General features: G+C 32.7%; 1 protein-coding gene across 1 annotated transcript in view; it reads left to right on the top strand.

The window, feature by feature from the left end:
* Positions 1–8,955, top strand: part of LOC125842986 (accelerated cell death 11-like) — a 10,724-nt gene extending 1,769 nt beyond the window's left edge. Inside the window, exon 4 of the mRNA XM_049522248.1 lies at positions 8,813–8,955. Coding sequence (XP_049378205.1) covers positions 8,813–8,955 — 143 coding nt within the window. The remainder of the gene's footprint in view (positions 1–8,812) is intronic.
* The last annotated feature ends 8,875 nt before the right edge of the window (positions 8,956–17,830 follow it).

Consider the following 17,830-nt stretch of genomic DNA (forward strand, 5'->3'; position numbering starts at 1 on the left):
TAGGGGTAAGGGTGGGGTAAAAAAATAAAAATAAATAAAGTTGAAAAATATATTTTTAAAAAATCTTTTTTTTTCTTTTTTTTTGGTTTCAAAAACGGATGGGCAATGCCCATTTGATATATAAAAGGGAAAATTGTACATAATGGCAAACTATTAATTCAAATTAAATGGTATAACCACACTTTGATTTAATTGTGCCCTGTAGCAAACTGTTTGCTAGTCGCCTCCCTCCATCAAACTCTCGCTCGCCACTCTCCCCTCTCTCTCTCTCTCTCTCTCTCTCTCTCTCTCGCTCTCCTCTCTCGTTTTATACAAACAAAAATGTATAAATTGTGTTTCTGTTTGTATAAAGTGAGAGAAAATTGTATATACACATGCAAATACATATATCTTCGCCCTACACTTATAATTATACAATACAAATATTCCCCTGTCCAGTTCTCTGTTGCCTTTCTCTCTTTCTCGCTTTATACAAACACAGATTATACAAAATACAATATATAATTTATGTTTGTATAAAGCGAGAGAGAGAACAATATTTGATATACAAACGTTTTATTTCGATTCAATTGTATACAAATTCAAATTTTATATAGATATACAAACACATAAAATTAAATTAAGAGACTCTCAACGATTTATACAAACGAGAGGCTGACAACAATTTATATAAATGGCCTACCAACGAAATTATACAAATCTGAAGAGGAGCCAATGAATTATACAATTGCTTCTTTTGTATATATGTATAGCGAAATAGCCTAGTCATAGCATGTTTGCTATGAAGCGCAATTATGCAAACTTTGCTATAGCATACAAATATGAATTTTGTATTTACTATATGTGAAAGTTGCTCTATCTAAAAAGCAAACTTACAAGTATGCCTAAGCCCAAAAGGACCTGGTCAAATATCCAAAAGCAAATAAACTATTCTAAAATTAGGAAACAAGAAAGAACAAATTAGGAAAGGGAAAGGATAGGTCTTCTTCTCCAATATAGCCCTAGCTGCAGTTCTCATTGCAATTGAAAGCTTCATTCCATCGCCATGAACTTGAAACAACTAAATTGGTACATCAAGCTATGGGTGTATTTCATATCAAACGTTAACAAGTCTCACTAACATTATGAAATCATCCCAACCGAAGACTTTTCCAACTCAACGACATTTAATTGAATGTTCAGGTCAGGTGGCAACACTCCCTCACTTTCATACTCTATTTTCACTATTAATTTTACCTGATTTCGACCCTCGTATGCTTCGTCCCTTAGCTGTGGCAGATTGAGCTCAACAAGGAGCTAATACCACTGACTACAACTTTAGGACAAAGCTACAATGATCTCCTTCAGGTAAACAACGATTCTATGCTATTTCTGTTGCGTGACTCTGCTTGTGTTATTAGCTTCACCCTTCAATTCCAGCATGTGATTGTAAAGTCTTGATTTTTGGCATTACGTACCACAGTAACCAGACTGCTGATATTGGTTCATCCACTATGTGAAAATTTTCCATTTTGCAGCATAGTAATCCTTAGATTGGGAATCTGTCTTTTGTCTATGTTTAGTAATGCCTTAGCTTCCTTAGGTAATGCTTGAAAATTAGTATAATTAATGAAATTTGTACCTGCAAAAGAAAACACAATGTTAGCGATAAAATATGCTAGCTTGTTCCCTTCTCGCAATGTGTGTTCAATGGCCACATCCAATCCTTCCTTAAGAACTCGTATTCTGTTAATCTCCAGTGACACCTCCCAAAGAATGTGCCAATCTCCAAAGAATGTGCCAATCTCCTTCTACGATCTTTTTGACAGCGAATGAATCTGTTTCCAGTACCAAAGGAAATAAATTATGAATCCTACAATATTCCAGCCTTTCTCATAGCTACTATTTCAGCTTTTAAATTGTTTGACACTCCAATCCTATATACTAGATTGCCTTGATCATCTCTAACACAGAAAGCAGAAGAGCTTGGTCCAGGGTTGCCTTTGGAAGCCCCATATGTATTGCACTTAAAATAATTTTTGTTGACACCCAATTTTGACCGACCTTTAACCTCTTTCGGGAATGCTATTCGATTAAATACATATTTTTAAATATATTTCGAGTATAAAATTTTAGTCGATTTTTGTCTAAAAATTATATATTTTAATACGCATGCTTTATAAAAATCATCGTAAAATATTATTAAAATACTTTTAAAATTATTAGTAAAACTCGAAATAATTATGTTATTTCAAATGTTTTAAAGTTTAAGTGATTTTTATTATATAAAATGTTATAATATTTTGTAATACTTTAATTTCCCTCAAAATCATTTAAATGTTAACCTACTTTATTTTAATTTCTTTCAATTCTAGCCACTTCAATTCCAATTTTATTTCAATTATAGCCACATTTCATTTCAATTCTAGCCAATCTTTATTTCAATTACAACCAATTTCAGATTTCAATCCAACTCATCCCTTTTAATCTTAACCACCCATCTCACTCCGATTTAATCTCAACCATTCATCGTATTTAAATCAACGGTCAAGATCTAATCTCCCAAAACCTTCATATTTTAACATTAAGACCAACCCTAAAAATATTCACTCTTGTCTATCCTCTTCCTCTCTCTCAAGTGGACCAGCCGCCTCCTCTCTACCCTCTTTCCGGCGAGGACCACCGGCGAAACCAGCAGCTCCGGCAGCAGCCAGACGAACCACCGGTCGACCCCAATCGCCGGTGAGCCCCCATCCTCTTCTCGTTCTTCCTCTCTCCCCCTTCTTCTTCTCCCTCCTCTCTTCTCTTCTCCGCCTGGCGAAACAGCGAGCAACACCAGCCTCACCGGCCAGCGACACCGACGAAAACCAGCAGATACCACCGGTGAAGACAGCACCGGCCAGCAGCAGCAACGCTGCTCCTTGATGGCGAAACCACCAGCGCCAGGCGGGAATTCCGAAACAACAGCAGCAGCCGGCGGAGAGAGCAACAACAACTCCACAGCCAGGCGTGACCAGCAGCTCCATCAGGCGGACCCCAGCACCAGTAGTGCCGGCGAGAACAGCTCCGGCCAGCAACGACGCTGCTCTGAGCAGCAGGCCAGCGTCGCTCTTCTCTTTTCCGGTGAGGGCAAACGACAACTCCGAATCCAAACAGTAATTTCGACGGAGCCCCTTTTAGAAGATTTCGAGTTTAACAAAGACGGATCTGCTAAGATCCGTCCAGGTTCGGCCTTCTTTTAGTTCTTCCTAATCTGACCAACATTTTATTGTTTGCATGCTTATTCTATATAAAAAAAAAAAGCCAACTATGTTTGGACAAGGTCATCTTGAATGCGTCAAGTTCTTTGTGATTTTTTTTATGATTTCTTAAACTAGTACACTTTCAAAATGTCATGCCATTTTTTTAGTTTGCTTTCAATATATTAGTTTAGTGTTTGGTGTGTTTGAACGTTGTTGGATTTCAATATAAGTTTAGCGTTTGGTTGTTTGAATGTTGTTGGCTTTGTTGCTATGCTTGAATCATTTTTGAGTAATTCTAGCGAGGTATTTAAATCTTGATTTGACTTTATTTAATTTATCCTCTCTGATTCATAGTAATTGCTGATTGTTAGTCATATAATCATTATTCTAACTTGTTTATTTTCTTAAATAATATGGTATAAATTTGCCCCAAACTTTTGTTCCCTTTATATATACGCTAAGGAGCTGGTTAAGTGATGCTTGTGAATTGTCTTGATATAGTAATCTTGTTTACTTTACTGAAATTACTCAACTTGTTAATTTAGTTTTTTTTAATTTTATTGGTTTTGCTGGAATACATGACTGATGCATTAAATTGATACTCTTGCCATAATATACAGCTTGTCCATATACGGTAAAGTCTAGTTGTTGTGAGCTTTGGAATATTAGTGGAAATTATTTTTATCTTTCTCCCTTAAATAGTTATTTCTTTTGCCTGATGATTTGTAATATGGATTGATAGCTTATTAACTGTCTTATTTATTGGTAGACATATTTTGACATGTTAATTTTGGTAAGGTATTGCTTATTTGGTAGAATTTGATTAAATTACTACGTGACTTTAGTTGGTAAAAAATAACTAAGCAAAATGAATAAATTTTGATTGAGTAAAATAAGCATTTTGCTGATTTTGCTCTTGGTTTAAGAAAATAAAATCTTTCTTTTTCCCAAGTTTATGTTTGTAATTTGCTGATTTTCCGATTGATGCTTCCCTGCCTTATTCAAGCTGTGCAAATTGTTGCTTGTTTTATTTTTGGTAAAGCTTTATTTGATCTGGACAGATTTTGTCCTCTCTTATTTTAGGAAAATAATATTTAATTGCTCCTTAAATTATTTATTTCCCTTATATGTGCCCCCTTCTACTATATAAATAGGACCTTAGACACATTTTTTTTACCCACATCCTAACTTGCTCACATACGGTAAGTCTAAGAAAAGAAAAACATATTATTCTCTACTTGAAATAAAGGTTTTTCGGAATATTAAAAGTGCTTCTCTACTCGGTATTGCTGTGTTCGGGTCTAGGAGTGGATCAAGTGTGTCTTCATTGCTGTTAAACATATAATCTGCTTAACCGGTTAGTTATTTCTCTATTAGTGTAACTTATGTATTGCATTGTTCAATGGATATTGTATGTTTGAAATAAATAAAGGAAGCGTTCGTTCTCTTCTCCCCTTTATATGTGTATGATTGTATATGTGCAATATGTGGCTTGAAGTAATACATATGTCATATCCTGCTTGGGTCCAAAAAAAATAAATATAAAAGATAAATAATTGTTATTATATGTGTTGTATTACTTGGGTTGTATTGTTGTTTTCTTTAACAGGGTCTGAACTTAAAGGTTCAAGACATGAAGAGTCACCCAGGGCGGGATACCGGAGAAACTATTTCTGTTTAGCAGTTTATTTTTATTTGTATTATGTCGTTTATTATTCCTTTCATTCGGTTTGTAAGGTATTGTGTAACTCTAAACTCTCCTATATATGAATAACTTGGGGATCGTCTAAGGGGGAGGGGGATATACGTGCTAACTGTGTTTCTTTATTATGTTTACGTGTGATTGTTATAAAAATCTGAATATATCACTTAACCATAAAATCGGGTAAATGTGTTATAACAATCGACCTAAAATTAAGACTGTAGCTTTATTTTATTTTTCATTTAATCTGAACTAAATTAACATGTGAAAATTAAGATTTGCCTCCATGCTAAAAACGGAAATTTGCTTATGGAATCATATTCATGCTATTATGTGTAGAGATCTATTCTTATAATTTGTTATGTTTTAAGCATGTGCTACTAATTATTTTTAGTAGCTTTTTGTATGTATGTTAGTTTTAGATAATTAGACCATAATAACTTTTATATGTTAAACTAAGATTCTAATAATTTTGGTGCTAATAAATTAGTCAGATGTTAATAACTCCTTATATGATAATAATTTTAGTGTGAAACCATGCCTATATGACCTAATGATGCATAAAATCTGATATAGAAGCCATGTTTAAATGTTCTCTTAATAATCCGTCAGCATGTGTTAGTTTGTGTAGTTCAGGCTGTAATAAGTAATTTTTTGGTAATTCATTTTAGGCATACCTTGGGGGTGTAGAAATCGGCATGTAGGCTTTAACAAATACTCTAATGTTCTATCTAAAAATAAGTCATGTTTATATATGTCCCATATTAATGTTTGCATGTTAATTCGTCAATATGTTAAGGCTTATGACTAATAATTTCAGCATGTTTTAATAACTTAAATTGTTAATTAATTGAGCTCTAATTGATTTTAGTCTGCTAATAAGTTATAGCATGTTAGTATAAATTTTGTCAGCATGTTAACTTGAATAGTACGTCTATAGACTACTAGTAATTTTTCAGCATGTTTAAAAATTTAAATAAACCTGTTTTGAATAGTTTCTGCAATATATTTATTGTTGACACTAAAGTAAGATAATAAGATAATGATCTTCCAGCATGTTAAATAATTGAGATAGATCTGTAGCATATTTCAGTTCAAACATTTTCTGCAATTGCAATAATTTTCAGCCATAAAATAAATCCGTCGATTGTCAGCATATTAAATAACTGAGCTACTGTTATGCATTGTTCTGCTATGGTTTCATAACAAATTAATTTAAAATAAATAAATAAAAAATAATTTAATCAAGTCATTTCTTTGCATTTGCTACTTGCTTGCTCTAATTCAGGTCTACTTTAAATATTATCTTCTGCATCATAATCTTGCTACGTAAGAAAAATCAGCTACTGGTTATTTTCTGCATTTATTAAACTGCTGCTAATAAAAATTAAGTATTAGCCTTAATTATTTGCTATTGCTTTAAATATTTTGCCCATTTGCGTTATTATAAAGTGCCTCATTTTAAATCGATAACTAATTAAATTAGTCTAATAAACTCTTTTTACACTTGCAATATTTTTCTGCCCTCTAAACTCAGTAATTATATTATTAATGTTTGTATGTTCACATACTTAGCATGAAACCTTTTCATAATTATGTGTGTTTACTAACATGTTTAATAAAATCTAAAGGCCAATATGAGACTTATGTGCTAAATGCTCGTTCAATGTGTTTGATTTGGTGTCTAGGGGGGCCTATTAGGATTTTCTCTTTGTCTAAATCCACCCTAATAGTAGTTCAATTCCTCTTGAACCTTAAGCGGGGACGCTAGATACCTTTTAGAGACGAAAAGTATGTAGTGGTGGGGTAGGGGTAGTCTAGGCCCTATGGAAATGATGACATTGACTCTGTCTAAATGATAAACTTTGGTTTTGTCTGTCCCTACGAGAAATCGACTGTAATAAAGAAAGTCGAGTGCTAATCCTAAGTCCTTCAGAGTCTCTCTTTCCTTTTCTCCCTTATTTGTTATAATTATTTGGGGTAGTTTAATAAAATAAAGTGTTTTTTTTATCTAATTGTGTAAATTTCTATTTCCTTGCTCATCTCTTTATTTATTGTGTGATATTTATTTATTATGTTATCACTTAATCTAGCATGCCCATCTAATTAACTAAAATAATTAAAGTGCCCTTAATTGCTTAATATTATTATCACCTAGTTTTTTGCATGCTTAATTAATTAAATAAATATTTGAAATGATCTTAATTGTTTAATATTATTTATTACTTAGTAACCATGCTAATTAAATAAATAATAAATGAAGTGACCATAATTGCTATTTGTAATCCCCACACATATTGCATGAGATACGGTCGGGACTCACATTTGTGGACCTCGAGGGATGCCTTATACCTTCCCCTAGAGGTAATTTGAACTCTTATCCTGATCTCTGGTTCGTTGACCTTAGCTAGACTTAGTTTAGGTTAGATAGGTGCCCTAACGCGCCTTAATTCGTTAGGTGGCGACTCTTCAATCATCCAAAGCCCAAAAGAGTTGTTAGGTCGTGCACCAAAATCCATTTTGAGAAAAACGGGGCGCGACAATTTTGCATAGGTAACTTCCAGTAAACCACTATATAGCCTACCGTAGGACTATATTCAGTCAAGAATTGTACAATTTCAGGCCAATTATTGGGCATATTTTGCATCCATGGATATCTCTGTTTAGCCAAAATTATTAAATTACTGCAAATCCCTCCTCTCATGCTCATATAAGACATGCAATCACCAAACTTCTTAACATTTCTTCTTTTCCATACTTGCCAAAAAATAAACATTGGAACAGCCATTATCAGAGGTTTAAGTTCTGCAGAACATTCTGCATTCCACCATTTGTACACAGTGTCTTTCAAATGAATGAAAGGACCCTTCACTCCTACTGTACTTGTGATTTCTTCAACAAAAAAATTGTATTGAAGTTGGAGGAAAATTTTGGAAAATGAAGGAAAGTCATTTTCCTTACTTTTTGAAGGAAAGTCATTTTCCTTGAATATGAGGAAAATGAGTTGATTTGGAAAACATTTTACCCAACCAAAGATGAGAAAATTGGAAAGCATTTTCCGGAAAATGTTTTCCTTTGTACCAAACACACCCTAAGGCTTTTTCGCAAGTTAATAAACCTTAAAAAAATTAGTGGTTTCCAGGTTTGGCAGATTTGACCAATTTCTAAAGGGTTATGACTTTTTTAAAAGGTTGTAACTTTTCTAAAATGTCGTAACTTTTTCAAAGGATTGTGATCTTTCGGATAAAGGCATAACAAACACATGTTCATATTATAAATAAAGGGGTTTTCTCTCATTTCTAACAACGAATCTTCTAAACTTCTTCTTATGGATAAATAAATTCTAGTGTACTTTACTGTTATTCAGTGATTTGCCGACACTGTCATTTTAGGTATTGATACAATGGTGAGTAAAATTGTTCTATCATGAGAGGATATATTCTATTAACCTTGAATACTTAAGAGAAATAATTTCCTTAACGAAACATTGTGAATTCAGTGGGCTCGATTTTCTTTGTTGAGAAAAATATTTTTCAGATTCATTTTTGTTTATTGGTTTTTGAGTTTTCTTGTTTTAGTAATACTCTACTTTGTTATTTCATACCAAGTTCTCCAAAGTACTTGTTCTAAGTATTTTAGCAATACATATTAGATAACACTAAAAAAGTTCAAAATACGAAAAAGTAAATCAAATAGGGTTCAACATATATATAAAATATAATTTTAATTATATATAAACAATGTAATTTCTGATATATTTTAATCAACATCTACTATATATAACGTTATTAAATTCTCTTGGTATATATTTTTTTAAATCTCGTTATTTTAATTCTTGAATCCACCACTGAAGACGAAACATAATTATCTTATCATGAATTGTTTTCAGATGAGGCAGCGAGAGAGCTGATGAAAAGATACATTTCAGCATCATCCAATACATTGAGCAGTTGTATCGCTCTACCAAAGTTGGTGAAGGACCAACTCAATGATGTTGGTGATTTAAAGTCAAATTGTAATAATATGCTTTGAGATTTTAATACTTTTATTTGACATTACTTTTCTAGATTTTGAGATACGGTTATTAATTAATTTTTATGACTTTCTTCTAATAATTCTTTTTTATTTCATAATAAACCCAATCTACTTAATCTTTTTAGAGACATTGGGAAGACATGGCTAAAAGGAAAAGCATGTATCGCTAGCTAGAGGTGTACATGACCAGGTTGGTTCAGATTTTTCAAATATCAAATCAAACCATTTGTGTAAGAAAATTTAATTTATAAACCAAACCAAACTAATAAAATTAGGATTTTTCGGGTTTTTCAACCTTGGGTTGGTTTGGGTTTTTCAAATACCAAACCAAACCATTGTGTCGAATTTTTAAATTTATAAATCAAACCAAACTAATAAACCTCAAATTTTTTCAGATTTTTGGATTTTTTCGGTTAAATTTGCATACAAACATATAATTAACTTGTACTCCAAATATTTTTTTAGTTTAACCAAAATACAATTATCTAATGAGTACTGATGACACTAAAATATTCAATAGAAAATAACAATGAAATCATCATATAAAATAAATATTGCAAAGTCATGATGAAAATGATCATAATTTCAAAGTACTAAATCATGCTAAAATAAGTTTAATAAGTATTAGTTACATTACTAAATATTTAAGGAAAATTAAAATTAGATTATGTATTTTAATTATCTAAATCAATGTAAAACTAAAGAATAAATATTCAATATTATTGTCATTCTTAGTGTTGAATTGATTTTCTTTTTGCATTAGTATTAATTTGATTTTGATTTAAGTTTTATTATAATTATCAATATCTATGAACTATAATCTCTATTGGACCATTCCGAATTCTAAGTTTTAAACTTGAAATAATATATTAAAAGATAAAAACAATGAAATAGTATAAGAAATATTTTAAAATTATATTTAAGTAAATATTTTTATGTATAAAATAAAATTTTAAAATTACATATATAATGTCGGGTTGGTTTTGGTCTCGGGTTGTTTTTTTTTAGTTAAAACCAAACCAACCCAAATATAGTCGGTTTTTTTTTTCCAATATCAAACCAAGTCAAACCAAATCACTAGTCGGTTTTTTTTCGGTTTGACTCAGTTTGCGATTTGGTTAGATTTTTGGTTCAGTTTTGTACACCCCTATCGCTAGCAAACCAAAATTTGATATTGGTTTTTTTATTTTGTAGAAACTATTTTGTTAGCCTTACATCTACCTCATATATATTAACTAGTTATGAACACGTGTGTTGCACGTGTATTTCTATCAAGTATTTCAAACTTTCTAAAATGTCATGAATATTAGTACAACATACATGTGTAAGTGTTTTCAATTTGAAAGTGAAAATACAATTTTTCATGTAAAATATATGTTGCAACAATATAAAACAATTGCAAATGACGCTGTAATGTTACTCTTGAACAATATACTTCAAGTAGGATATTGAATAATTTTGTTGATTTATATTACTAAAATCTAAACAAAATGAAGCTTAATTACTCCATTCTTATAATATTACAATCAAAATGTCCAAAAGCAAAATTGTCATCACACCAACTAGTTGAGTTTTAATACTGCAGAAAACTACCATCAATATAGATTGCTCATATTTAAGAAAATTATTAGGCTTAGTGTCGCACAAATATAAATGGAACTCTCATTTTTATTTGAAAATGAAGTTGTTAATCTCATTCATACAAATCGTAGAAAAACTAAAAATAAAACAAAAAGGGTGAAAATGAACAATATATGTATGTGTTCGCAACAATATATTAGATAGACGATAAAGTAACACAATTAAAATCTTTCATTCAAAGTAACAATTTTTTTAGCGATATTTATTTAAATTAATTTGAATTTAGACAATTGACAATATGGATTTATGAGCATATTGCATAAATTATTCAAGTATTATCAAACTCATCATACATTAATAGAAGTTTTGTCGATTAAGTAACACTTACAGGAACAATAACACAATGACAAATAAAAATAAATTCCCACAACAATGCAAAATGATACAAGAATTACATAAAAATGTGGACTGCATACCAAATTTAATTTGGACAATCATACCTTGACTCCAAAATGGAAAAGAAAACTTAAAATTATGAGCTAATAAACATAAGATCTCAAGGAATAGGTTATCTCATCTATACTTCTAAGTTCAACTATTTTACGGTAAGAAAACTTTTCTTTTTCATGATTTCATCTCTTATACTGCTAACTTCAACTCTTCTATGGTAAGAAAGCTAACTTCAGAATGGTGTCATATGTTCTTCTCCTCAGTTAGTTTCTTGAATATGTCATCTGTTCTTCTAGGAAGAAGATTAGAGAACCTTAGATGACACAAAAAAAATAAAAGAATATGATGATCTAGGGACAAACAAATTGTGGCTATAATTTACCGGTATTTATAGTGATATTTAATTGTCTTTTCACCTACCAAAATTTAATAATGAGACACACTGAATCATGACACAAATTTTATTTTTGGTTTCAAAATTCAAAGAGTCATTGAATTGGAAGAGTTTCAATAATGAGGCACATTGAATCATGACACATAAATTTTAATTTTGGTTTCAAAATTCAAAGAGTCACTGAATTGGAAAAGTTCCATACATTGTTTTGTCTTCTACTTTAATTATACTAATTAATCTAATCAATTATAATTATAATGCCATGACATAAGAATTAAAGTATAGTTGTTGGACTTCATATATATCATTATGTAATTAAAATACCAATGTTTAACAAATTATGTAACCATATAATATATGATATATAGATTATTTTAAGTAAATTGAAGGAGAAAATAAAAATAAATACAATTTTTTTTTGAAAAAATATAACTTTTTTTTTTATAAGGATAAAAATGTCTAACAATTTTCTATGAATATTTTTTCTTTGAATTTTTGACTTAACACCTTTCCACTTTTAGAATTTAGTGTAATGTAATGATAAAATTATATATAATTACTATTTAATATTTAATTGATTAGCTATTTCATAATATTTTTATTTAGTGTAGGAGTAAAATGGTATTTCAACTTTTAACTTTTTTTTGTTCCCACTTTTAGTAGTATATGATATGATGATATGATTCTACCAATATTTTCAAATAATAATTACATGTCTTATCATTAATTTAAGAGTTTTCCACTATATATTGAGGAAAGATACATCAAAGATACATGTATTTTCACTATCAAATACACTAAAATAGGGAGAGAGAAAAGCTACTGAGATGGGGAGGGAGACGAACAAGATAATCATGTATCGTATATTACAAACTAGAGTGTATTTAAGTAATTAACTCTTAAATTAATGAGATTTATAAGTTTTCCTTTTTTTTTTTACATGTAAGGACTCATTAATCATCATGCCCATGTTTCCTTCTTCTAAGTGGACGTTTTTGGTCACCATTAATAAGTAAGTCGAACTACATAAATATGCGTTTTAACTTGACTCATTTGATATCTATGTCCTTTAATTTTGGATGCGCACAAGTAGGTACTTCAATTTGTATAGAGTTGAACAAGTAGACACTGTCACACCCCAAATCCGGATGTGATGGCACGTGTCCATTTCCCCCCGGACACGTCAGCCTAACCCAACCACAACGACAGAGAAGTAGAAATACGAGAGTAAAAGATAATAAATAAGCGGAAGACTTTAATTAAGACTCAACACTACCCATAATTTGGTTGTCACATGTACAAACCTCTAAATACAGAATTCGAATAAAAATATACAAGTCTAAGAGTATAGTTCTCGAATAGAACAAAACTGAAAGTAAAGATAACTCAAGGGCACGTCTGGAATGAACCGCTACCTCTCGAGTATGTCCCGAAGCTCAATCTGCTAAAGAAAATACTAAGCCGAATCTGAGAGAGCTGTCAACCTACACAATTGTGTAGAAGCAAGGGTGAGTACCGAAAACCACAGGTACTCGTAAGTAACTCTAAACTAAGCAAAACTAGCAGCTACAAACAACTCCTTTCAATCCCAACCGAACCACCGAAACTTCAATCTAGCAGCAAACCAACCAACCTATACTAAACAGATCATATTCAACAGCCAGAACCAACAGTATATCCTCATCAACCTCAGATCAACAAATAAGAGCAAGTAGATCAAATTCCACATAAGAAGGGTAAACCGATACAATCCACACATCACAGACAAAGATAAGGCAAATGCGATGCAAAATGCAATAATGATGTCATGTAGTCGTGATGCATGTCTGTCCTACGATACACATCTGTTGACGTAATCAGTCCGCGCTGAATACTCAAATCAGAACCCATGGGGGCCACACATGGACCATGTATCACCGCCGGAACCAGATCCCATCGGCATCCAAATCGCTAGCCGGAGCTAGTCCATCTCATATATCTCTAGCCGGAGCTAGTCTCAACTGTGTCTCATATCCATCCATCCTCATATCAGTGTCTCAGAACTCATGCAACAGATAGTTCACACATGGGATGAATAATGAATATGCACATGTCATCAATCACAATCATATCACGATCACATCATAGTATTACACATCATCTGTCTCAATCACAACCATATCACGACCACATCATAGTATTACACATCATCTGTCTCAATCACAACCATATCACGACCACATCATAGTATTACACATCATCTGTCTCAATCACAACCATATCACGACCACATCATAGTATTACACATCATCTGTCTCAATCACAACCATATCACGACCACATCATAGTATTACACATCATCTGTCTCAATCACAACCATATCACGACCACATCATAGTATTACACATCATCTGTCTCAATCACAACCATATCACGACCACATCATAGTATTACACATCATCTGTCTCAATCACAACCATATCACGACCACATCATAGTATTACACATCATCTGTCTCAATCACAACCATATCACGACCACATCATAGTATTACACATCATCTGTCTCAATCACAACCATATCACGACCACATCATAGTATTACACATCATCTGTCTCAACATCAATGTCTGTATCAATCATAGCCTACTCATGCTCTTCTATCCCCTCAATATCAGTTATCACATGACTTATTCAACAAATTCAAGTCACATATAACACATTTAGCTCGTTTTATTCCCCATCTTTCATTTACAACAATTTCAATCAACAAATAAAACCCATCCTCAATCCCCATTACTCCCCAACACAATTAGGAAAGTAGTCATGCGTAGTCTAAGAGTTTTACAAAGTTTGGAAGCCACTTGCCTTAAAACGAACTCCAAAAGTTACTTGACTTGAGCCTTTCCTTTCCGAGTATAATCCGGATCACGATAATCTATTCAAACAATTATTCACAATCACAATTCGAGTCCAATGACACCAAAATCAAGAAATTTAGGGAAAAAGGGCAAAACGGTCCAAAAGTCTCATACCGGAAAACGATACCCAAATCTGGAAATTTTTGATGTAAAATGATCCTTAAAGTATTTGGAAGCTAATGGTGAAAACCAATTTGAAAACGGAGTTGAAATCAATTCACAAACTCAATTTGAAGGAAAATCCACGTTCTTGAAGAAACCTAAAATATTCGGATCCGAAACCCCGACTCGAAAATGAAATATCTCTTGAAAAACATCTTACCCATGCTTAGATAAGTTCAAATATGAAATTTCATCAAAAACGGAGTTAAGATCGACCTTGAAATTCTCAATTTATCAAACTTTAACTTTACCGGGAAAGTCCAAATTGTACGCGGTTAATATGATGAAAATAATCGATGAATCAATAATTTTATGTTAAAATCAGTTTACCCATAACATAAGGATCGTAAATATACCTTTTTCATCAAAAAGGGAGTCCAAATCGATAAAACCCCAATTTTTCTCAAGAGATTTACGAATAGGAAAAAAAAAACCAGATAAAGAAATCATGAGAAAATATCGAATTGAAGATTGAATACTAACCCTCATATTAATTCAAGAAGAAACCCGTAAGAATTACTCCATTCCGATCTCTAGAACTCCTGATATGCTCAAAATACCAAATGAACACATTCTGAGATTTTTATAACAGTACATGACTGTTATGCACCAGAAAAATAGCAGTTAATCTTTCACTAAAAAGGCCGTAATTTCCTCATACGATAGTGAAATGACCCGATTCTTTTTTGTAAATGTCTTAAATAATGATACGGACCTTCTCGTTCAATCGGAGCTCAATTTCATGCTCTTTTGCCCAGTCAAATATCATTTTTACTCAGTAAATAATTATTTCTTATTTGCGATAAAAGTCCAATCTCGGGTTAGCGAAAATGCACCAAAATTTGCAGATAAGTCCTATAATTCATGCTCAAAATTTCAGAACCTTCGAAATAATTTTTCGACCTTTAAAACTAATAATGAACCCTTTAGTTGCCACAATTTGCTGAAATAGTGTCAAAGCATTCAAGAAGCTTAAAAGCTTACCCATAACTCATTTGGCACTTTCCGAACACAAACCAAATTTGCTACAAGCTTGAAAATGACATTTTGGACTCAATGAAATCGTCAAAATTTGAATTCGAGGTCTCCTTGACCCGGTATCCGATAAGGCGTCAAGAAACTAACTTTAGGCTCAAAAACTCGAAACGCACTCGGAGCCTCTAAAAATTCAACCAAGACTCATTCTAGACTTAGAATCACCCCCTAAATTCAACGGTGCCCTCGGAATTCCATTTCGACCACCGAAACCTCGTTTGTTGACCAAAGTCAACTCTTGATCAAAATTTCACAATTTTAGTAACTTAAGACCTCAAATCTTCGTTTTAACTCCAAATTTGACTCCGTAAATTCCCATAGACCCGTTTTGACATTCTAAAATTGTTGGAATCGACGGAAATTCGATTCGAGTCTCGAAACTCCAAATGACTCGAAATAGCACTTTTAACCAAACTTTAACTCTTAAAAGCTCAACTTTCCAAAAACTCAACTTTTCATCAATTTTCCTTCAAACCAACTTCGAAAATACTATAATTAGGACTCAGGGCAACTATCGGGAGGGGTAAAATGGTCATTTTATGAAAATTTCCAAAAATGACCTTTAGGGTCATTACATTATTCATCACTAAAAATCATGTTCGTCCTCGAACATAAAGTAGAAAAAGGCAAAAATACTCGACGCTATCAACTCCGAGGTGAAATTTCTGAACTCAATAATTACTACTCCAAACGAACCCATTCTTAAACCTTATCCCAAAAATCCATATATGGATTCCCAAATTAATCTTGACAACTTAACCCTCAAAGGGTTATTTCAAACCACCGACTAACTCAAAGACTGAATCTGAATCTAAGATCTCAAAACCACAACATATTTACTATGACAAACCCCTAATCATGTAACTACGAGAGAAATTTCGGAATCAATAACCACAGAAAAATCAAGGAAGAACCTAAATCAGTCACCAAGCTCTCACAACACACGAACCATCATCGACTCTAGAAAAAATTTCATTCTCATTACCACATTTCCACAAGTCTGAGTCATACTAATCTGATGCATATCCATCGAGCACCCATCTTGGAATAATCACACTTATCTAATCCACAGATAAAAATGATCAAGTATCCAATTGATGATCGACCCATCCAAGCATATAAAACCTCTAAGGATGCCACCAAAACACTGAAGTAGGATCCGTAATTGTAGACAACTCCAGCCACGGAAGAACTAGGCCCACGGGCCACCTAAGCATCGAACCACACCTAGCTGAACCATGCATACAGGAGCAAGATAAATACCAAAATAGCCAAAAACTGTAGCCACATACGATAGCCTCTCTATACCTTTCCAAAAGCAAGATGACACTTGTAGAACTTTCGAAAACCTTCCACCACCCCAATACCACATCGAACCCACTATCTCTGAATCGGCCCACCCACACAAGTATTCTATTCTGCCAAGAGAGCATGAATCGGTCCATCCGATTCACCACTAAGCATCCACCCACAAAAGTAAAAACGCGTCTGAACATTGACAGAGAATCATAATCCAAAACTATGTTTGAAATGAGGTAGGTGGTCACATAAGAATATACAAAACCGAAATTGAACAACCCAAGATATCCCTTCCACGATGTCTATAACACACCTTCCCATTCGTTTGACTTCACAATCAACCAGTCCGGCCTCATAACAATCATAGACATACTCAATTTATCCATTTTCTCATACTCTTTACAATAATCCATTAAAGCCAACAATATCAATATTACCAGAACATCATAGTCACACCGGCCAATTACTTTACCCTCAGACGGCCACTAGTATCCAGTCATTCTTAGAAACACATCGTTGCTTTCAAAATTTTGAATTATGGTCCTTTCTCCTTCCATTTAAGCATTCCATGATCGATATGGGTCTCACCCAATTGCTAATAATCCAAGTTCTAAATGTCATAGTACCTTTTCATTGAGATAGAACTATTGAATTACGACCAATATCGATTACATGTGATCCTTTACTTACCCGCCTTCAATTATTATTCAAACCATCATATATCTCATGCCGAAACTTGAAGAAGTTCTTGGTCACTCCAATAATTCTGTATACTATGAGCACACAACCTTTATTTACCATCAAGGATCTATGTAACGCGTTACAACAGTCTGGATAATTCCATAAATAGAGTTATCAACCCAGTTCAAAATCCTCAATAGCCATGTAGAGCTATAAGTCCTTTCGGTTGGACACTCGTAAGCCACCTACCATAAGCTGAACAATTCAAACCAATTCAAAAACTGCAGAATACCTCATACATCAACGTTTACCACCAACACCAATACCAAGTGTTCAGAAAGTAGCTGATAACACATCATACATTTGTGCTG

This window comes from Solanum stenotomum, chromosome 10 (genome assembly GCF_019186545.1).
Source record: "Solanum stenotomum isolate F172 chromosome 10, ASM1918654v1, whole genome shotgun sequence".
Classification (NCBI taxonomy): Eukaryota; Viridiplantae; Streptophyta; class Magnoliopsida; order Solanales; family Solanaceae; genus Solanum; species Solanum stenotomum.